At 37.8% G+C, this 6,472-nt stretch overlaps 1 protein-coding gene across 3 annotated transcripts; it reads left to right on the plus strand.

The window, feature by feature from the left end:
- Window positions 1-2,390: 2,390 nt before the first annotated feature.
- On the plus strand, window positions 2,391-5,817 carry LOC122534973 (aminomethyltransferase, mitochondrial). 3 transcript variants are annotated; one of them, XM_043666104.1, is made up of 6 exons: window positions 3,474-3,516; window positions 3,674-3,736; window positions 3,848-4,188; window positions 4,261-4,580; window positions 4,711-4,793; window positions 5,347-5,817. In XM_043666104.1, the coding sequence occupies exons 1-6, from the start codon at window positions 3,489-3,491 to the stop codon at window positions 5,691-5,693; spliced, it is 1,182 nt and encodes a 393-aa protein (XP_043522039.1). In that variant the 5' UTR covers window positions 3,474-3,488; the 3' UTR covers window positions 5,694-5,817. The 3 variants fall into 3 exon arrangements, with proteins under 3 accessions (XP_043522038.1, XP_043522039.1, XP_043522040.1); XM_043666103.1 differs by lacking the exons at window positions 3,474-3,516; window positions 3,674-3,736 and adding an exon at window positions 2,391-3,140; XM_043666105.1 differs by lacking the exon at window positions 3,474-3,516 and having other exon boundaries at window positions 3,598-3,736.
- The last annotated feature ends 655 nt before the right edge of the window (window positions 5,818-6,472 follow it).

The raw sequence follows: 6,472 nt of genomic DNA on the forward strand, positions 1-6,472 counted from the left end.
GAGCGAAAACGAGCAAAAATCGAAGAGGAAAAGAAAAAAAAAAGAAAAACACACGTCACGGCCAAACGGAAGGAACGAGAAAGAGGAAAGGTAGAGAGCACATGCGTAAAAACAAAAACCAGAAATTCATAGAAAACACACACTTTTCGATACCGACGCATAATAGAAGAAACAATAGCAGGCAATAGTTTGGGTTCGCTGGAATGATTTACTTTTCTTCCGGTTCATAGCACAGAAACATTTCGGTAAAAAAAGAAAAACGACTCAATCCTCATTTCTTTTGTACGACGACCAAAAAGAAAAAAAAACACGAAGGAGAAATAGCCGATGATATAACAAAATATTATATATCTATATATAAAGATATACATATATGTATGTATGTACGCACGCATACGTACAACCAGTGCAACAAACAACAACAACAAAAAAAAACAACAATAAACGCGAACGCGTACGCGATGTGCTTCCTCGTTCGTGACAATGTAGCCCAATATCAAACTTCTACTTCCGACGAAATCCCCACGCTCGTTCTTAAGACCCCCGGTTTTCATTTCAACCTTTTTCTCCTGAAACCACCAAACGGAAACACACACATAAAGAAAGAAAGATTCGAAATCGCAATTGGGCACGTTGTCGCGTTCCAGGACGAGCAGAGGAGGAGAGGCGACAGAGGCAAAAAAAAAAAAATTAAAAAAAAAAGATAGCTCAGGCAGAGAGATAGGACGAATTCGATAAAACGCGTAGGACGAGCGCGACACGAGAAATCGCGGAAACGATAGGCAGTATACTTTCCCGATCGCCACCCATCCTTGATCGAACTTCGGTTTCCCCCTCGCGATCGTAGGCGACTTGTTATCGACTTTCGACGCTCTCGGCACCACGAAAATGTCCCTCGGTCGACGAATTTTCAACAGGATTTCGACAGCCGCGATTCGTCAATCTTCTTCGTCGGACAAGAAAAAAATATCGTGTCTTTCGGCCTCTCTAACGCGACCCTGTCGAACAACCTTTCGAATAAACCGAGAAAACAAGAAAGAAAAGATAGAAAAAAGAAATTTGGACGACAAAATTAACGGGACGAAAATTACGAAAAAAGCAGATCCGTTGACCGGCGGGGCCTGATATATAATTGCGCCTTCTGTTTTCACCGCAGCATAACCCATTTTCCTCGTAAGCGTTCCTAATTGATCAATTCGCGATACCTTATCACGCGTCCTTTTTCCAAAATCCAAAGCACTCCATTATTCGTCACCCCCCCCCAACCAAAAACCCCTCCACACCCCTCCCACCTCCAACCCCTTAACGCACTTTTCACTGATAATCTTCCACCAACTGCACACCCCCCTCACGTTTCCAACCCACCACCACTACCACCCTAGTCCCTCCACTAGCAAACCGATTAACCAATGTGAGTGAATGTGTCAACACGTGCTACAAGGGAAAATAGCGGATTTCAAAGAGGATAAAGGCGGAAAATGCAAAAGTAATATCATAGAGAAAGCGTCGAGCAAACACACTACGACCCGGAGGAAGAAAAAATAAAAGAAAATCGATCGATCGGAAAAACGTACACACACACACATTCGTCGGACTGTGTAGGGACATTTTGCATCAATTGTGTAAACACGAGACAGAGGGAGAAAGTGTGCGTGTGTGTGAGAGAAAGAAAACTTTGAAAAAAAAAAAACGTCAAGAGAGAATGCGCGTGTGGAAGAGCGAGAGCGAGAGGTAAGAAGAGACTAAAAAAAAAATGGAAAAAGCGCGAGCGAGAAGAATAAGACGACGGAAGCTAAAAGAAAAAAAAAAACAAAATGTACGAACGAACAATTGATACTGTCTTCGTTTTTTAAGGTCGTTTCTCCGTTCGACACGCTACTATATGACTATTGACATTTGTCATTGGATTATTACCGACGACGATGAATTGTCATTATTATTACGAAACTATTGCTATTATTATTGTGACGAAATGATTATTATTATTATTATTATTATTATTAATTATTAACATTTATTATTGACATTATTATCACGATTTATTATTGCGATGATAATTATTGCGATTATTACTATTGTCATTATTATTATTATTATTATTATTATTATTATTATTATTATTAATTATTATTATTATTATTATTACGTGGTACAATAAAAATTTAATAAGCATCCGATGCGCACGAGTCTCGTGACTACAATCCCTCTAAATCACACGCGCGTTTTTGTTTCTTCTTAGTTTTCTTATCTCTTCCGACTTTTAACAGCGTGCTGACCTCTCTTACGCGTGAAAATATCGTAATCAACGTTACTATTCTCGGGTTTCATCGTACGAGAGAATATTAATTTATATCATGACCTTCTTCTTAGTTCTCTTCCGTTTCAACGCACACGTACGAAACATTCGGTGCAACAACAGATCAAAAACGCGCCGGTGATAGACAAATGAAATTATCGCGTTTAAACGTACGGCGAGATTCTTCGCGAGCTTTTCAGTAGATGTTTCGAAATATCACAAGAGATGAGAGAGACGTCTCGTTTAAGAAGCGATTAAAATAATACCCGTGTTTTTCCATACTCGAAACAACCGCTCCGGCGTCACTCACCTCGACAAAATACATTATTTATCGCGTGGCGCGCAGATAAAGATAAAAGTTGAAAAATAAGAAACGGCTATTCTGTGAACGTCGGCGGTCGATACAGAATCAAGTGAAATCGTCAGCATTTTGCGTCAGCATCGGAAACATCGGCCGATTTTTGACGCCTGGTGTCAGTGGGGTCATCGATGAAGAGACTGTATCGCCGGTACTTCCAACCGGGATAATACTAGAGCCAGTGCACGACCGATCGGTGCGGAGAATAGACGATGATTCGCTTTGGCATTCGTGGGAGATCGGTTTGCTTCGAGAGTCTCGATAAACAGCTGGAGACGTTGGGCAGTATCCGCGAGTCGTCCACGATTTTTAAGAGCAACTCGGAACGTACGATACCGAAACAGCGTTTAAGATGTTTGATCGATTCCGAAACGCGGTCAAACGGAACTGAAGGCCGTCGGTCGTCGTCAACGGCGTCCGCGTCCACGGCGCCGACGCCACAGCCAAGGAAAACCTGCTTGCACGACCTTCACGTGGAAAATAGAGGTAATTATCAATGGAAATTTGTTCCATTCCTCTCGTCTCTTTGCTTCCTACGTAATGCGTAATAGGGTTAAGGCGTTGAGAAATTTCCTAGCGAGAGTCGCAAGCAGAATGTTCAATTGGGATTCGAGTTTCTGCTATGTATTCTGCTACGAAAGTAGTCACAAATTTTTGCATCCTGTTTCCGCGACGAATTCCTTCAGATACAGTTGCTCGTGAAGGCATTCAAACAACTTCAGAAAAAATTTTTACGCGTGCGATAGGATACACTCTGGAAATTTCATTAATGCTCGTAAACTGATGAAATTTGAAACTAATGTGAAAATATGTGAGATTATATTTACTGCAAACATGCACTTCACAAACATACACGATCGAGGTGATTGAATATTCAATTATTCAGTATACTAGCAAACCACGTTTATTCAAATTATCTTTAGCAACATTGCATAATTATACCTATGACGTACAAAGTATGTGTGTGTGCATTCGTTTCAGATTTTATCAATATAATCACGATAATAACTCCATTCCAGTGCGAATAAAATTTCAGAAAGTTCCACATAACACATACAATATTCTTATTCAAAACCTCTATGGTAAGTGTTGAAATACTATCATTTAAATTTAAATTTAAATTTTTGCCCATGTTTATCAAATAAATTTAAGATATAAGAACGTAAGCACGTATCAACTGTGTGTTTTTCTAGGTAAAATAATCAACTTCTCCGGCTGGTTGCTACCGGTGCAATATCAAGAGGCAATAGCCGTGTCTCATCAACACACGAGAACTTTTGCATCGCTCTTCGATGTCGGTCATATGTTGCAAACGCAAGTTTCTGGAAAAGACGCAACCGAGTTTTTGGAATCACTGACCACCAGTGATCTAAAGAATTTGAACAGAGGCAGCGCGATTCTCACGGTATTCACCAATGAGAATGGAGGAATTCTCGATGACCTGATAATTACAAAAGACGATGATGACAAATACTTTGTGGTGTCTAATGCTGGAAGAAGGGACGAAGACTCCGAGTTGCTGCTCCAACAACAGGTAGACACGGGAAATTTATTCAGTACGAAAATAATATAATAATCTCATTACTCCAATATTCTTAATTTGAAGGAAAACTTCAAACGTCATGGGAAATCGGTAAAATTGCAATTCCTAGATCCTTTGGAGCAAAGTCTCATTGCGTTACAAGGTCCTACAGCTGCGTCGGTTCTTCGATCGATTATGAAAATCAACCTGACACATCTGTCATTCATGAACAGCGTGGAAACTACAGTATTTGGAAATCCAATCAGAGTAACTAGATGCGGATATACGGGAGAAGATGGCTTCGAAATATCGATGCCAGCGAAAATTGCGCGTACATTGGTACAAGCGGTCTTAGACACGCCTGATACGAAACTAGCTGGTTTGGGAGCTAGGGACAGTTTAAGGTATTCAATTTTGAAATAATTTACAAATCTGTTTCTAAAGCTATCTTTTCGTTTCCGTCACTGACCGGTTTTTATTACTAATATTTGGTACTAAAAATCTGTCCTTGTAACATGATTCAATTACTTTTAGACTAGAAGCTGGTCTTTGCCTCTATGGGCATGATATCGATGAAGAAACTACACCAGTCGAAGCTGGACTCACTTGGCTCATAGGTCAGTAATGAATAAATTGCGAATATTTATGCAAATTCATTTATTTTATATACGAGATAAAGACCTAATTAGAGTCAATGTGAACATTTAAGAGATAAGAAATAACATAAACTGGATAAAAAAAGATGCAAACTTATAAAAAGAAGTTACGTAACCTTTAGAAAGGTTCATAGGTATAATAGATTCTGAATGAGCTGATAAAACCGAAGAAAAAGTCGGATAGACTTTCAAATTTCGAATATATGTCAAGAATGATTGTGAGATTCTCGACGGTCTTATGGACGCGTAAAAATCATCCACTCAAAGAGTAATTTGTAATTTTAGTAAAGGCATAAATTAATCTATTTTTCCTTATATTTTTTAAATAATTTTAATAATATTTTTCAATGCTTCTCTATTGTATTTTCATACATTTCTTACGTGCATTATCTATGCATTTCTCCATCTTCAAATTGCTTATAAATGCATAAATTACATAATGAATACTAAATAATAGTATCTTTTTATCAGTAAATAATTGACTTTTCCACCATATTTTTTTATTTTGCCATAGCCAAAAGAAGAAGAGAAGAAGCAAACTTCCCAGGTGCAAAGAGGATACTCTCACAGATCAAAACAGGAACTGTGAAGAAACGAATAGGATTGACGGTCGTGCATGGTCCGCCGGTTAGAGAAGGAGCGTGTATATTAACTCCAGAAGGTGAACGTGTTGGCAAAATTACTTCAGGTGGTCCTAGTCCAACTCTTGGACGTTCTATCGCTATGGGATACGTACCACCGGAATTGGCTCACTATGGTGGTGGAATATTGGTCGAAGTTCGAGGGAAAACGTACAAAGCAACGGTCACAAAAATGCCTTTTGTGAAGACAAATTATTATACGGCAAAGCGATCGACTTAACTACGTTCTACCGTGGAATATACTTAGATGTATCTTCAAATTTCTGACTCACGATTTGATTTGAGAGATGATCGATGAACATTACGAATGTATATCTAATTATTGTATCTTTTTATTAGAGTGATGTTTAAAAAAAGCGTTTAAAGTGTATATAAGAATTTTAGAAAGAAAGAAAAAAAGCATAGGGAATAAAAACTTTAAATAAAGCGGGAGAAATGCTTATTTCTATACTACAGAGCCACCTATGAACGGAAATAGCGAAACACACCACACGTCGATAAAGAAGTACTCGTTTGATCAGAATTTAATATTTACAGATGTATGGTAAAGAAGATTTCTTATGCATTTCTCATATCATAAAATAACTTCTTAACCAAGTGTGAATTAAAAAGTTTACAATAAAATTCCAAAAAATATAAATTATTTTTATAAGGCTAGCCTCCTCTTCACAAATAAATTTGAATGTTCAAACACGAATCAGGAATTTATACACTCACAACATTTATACATTCATATGCATACACCCATTCATGTACACTTTTAATTTAAAAGTAAACTATCTTAATTTAAAGTAACTTAAAGATCTAACTTAAAGATACCCTGCCTGCTTAATCCAGAAAATCTAACTTAAAACTAACTATTCTGTCTTAGTCAGAAAGTCTAACTTAAAAATCCCCTTCCTATTTATTCCAAAAGATCTAACTTAAAGCTAACTTACATCTAACTTAATCTAGAAAATCTAACTTAACGACATGCTGCTCCCTTAATCTAAAAAAATC

This window comes from Frieseomelitta varia, unplaced genomic scaffold (genome assembly GCF_011392965.1).
Source record: "Frieseomelitta varia isolate USP_RPSP 00005682 unplaced genomic scaffold, Fvar_1.2 scaffold_653, whole genome shotgun sequence".
Lineage (NCBI taxonomy): Eukaryota > Metazoa > Arthropoda > Insecta > Hymenoptera > Apidae > Frieseomelitta > Frieseomelitta varia.

Coding starts and splice junctions, on each gene's coding strand:
- LOC122534973 (XM_043666103.1), top strand. CDS start 2,867: ATGATTCGCTTTGGCATTCGTGGGAGATCGGTTTGCTTCGAGAGTCTC. Junction 4,581..4,710: donor GGAGCTAGGGACAGTTTAAG/GTATTCAATTTT, acceptor AATTACTTTTAG/ACTAGAAGCTGGTCTTTGCC. Junction 4,794..5,346: donor TGGACTCACTTGGCTCATAG/GTCAGTAATGAA, acceptor ATTTTGCCATAG/CCAAAAGAAGAAGAGAAGAA.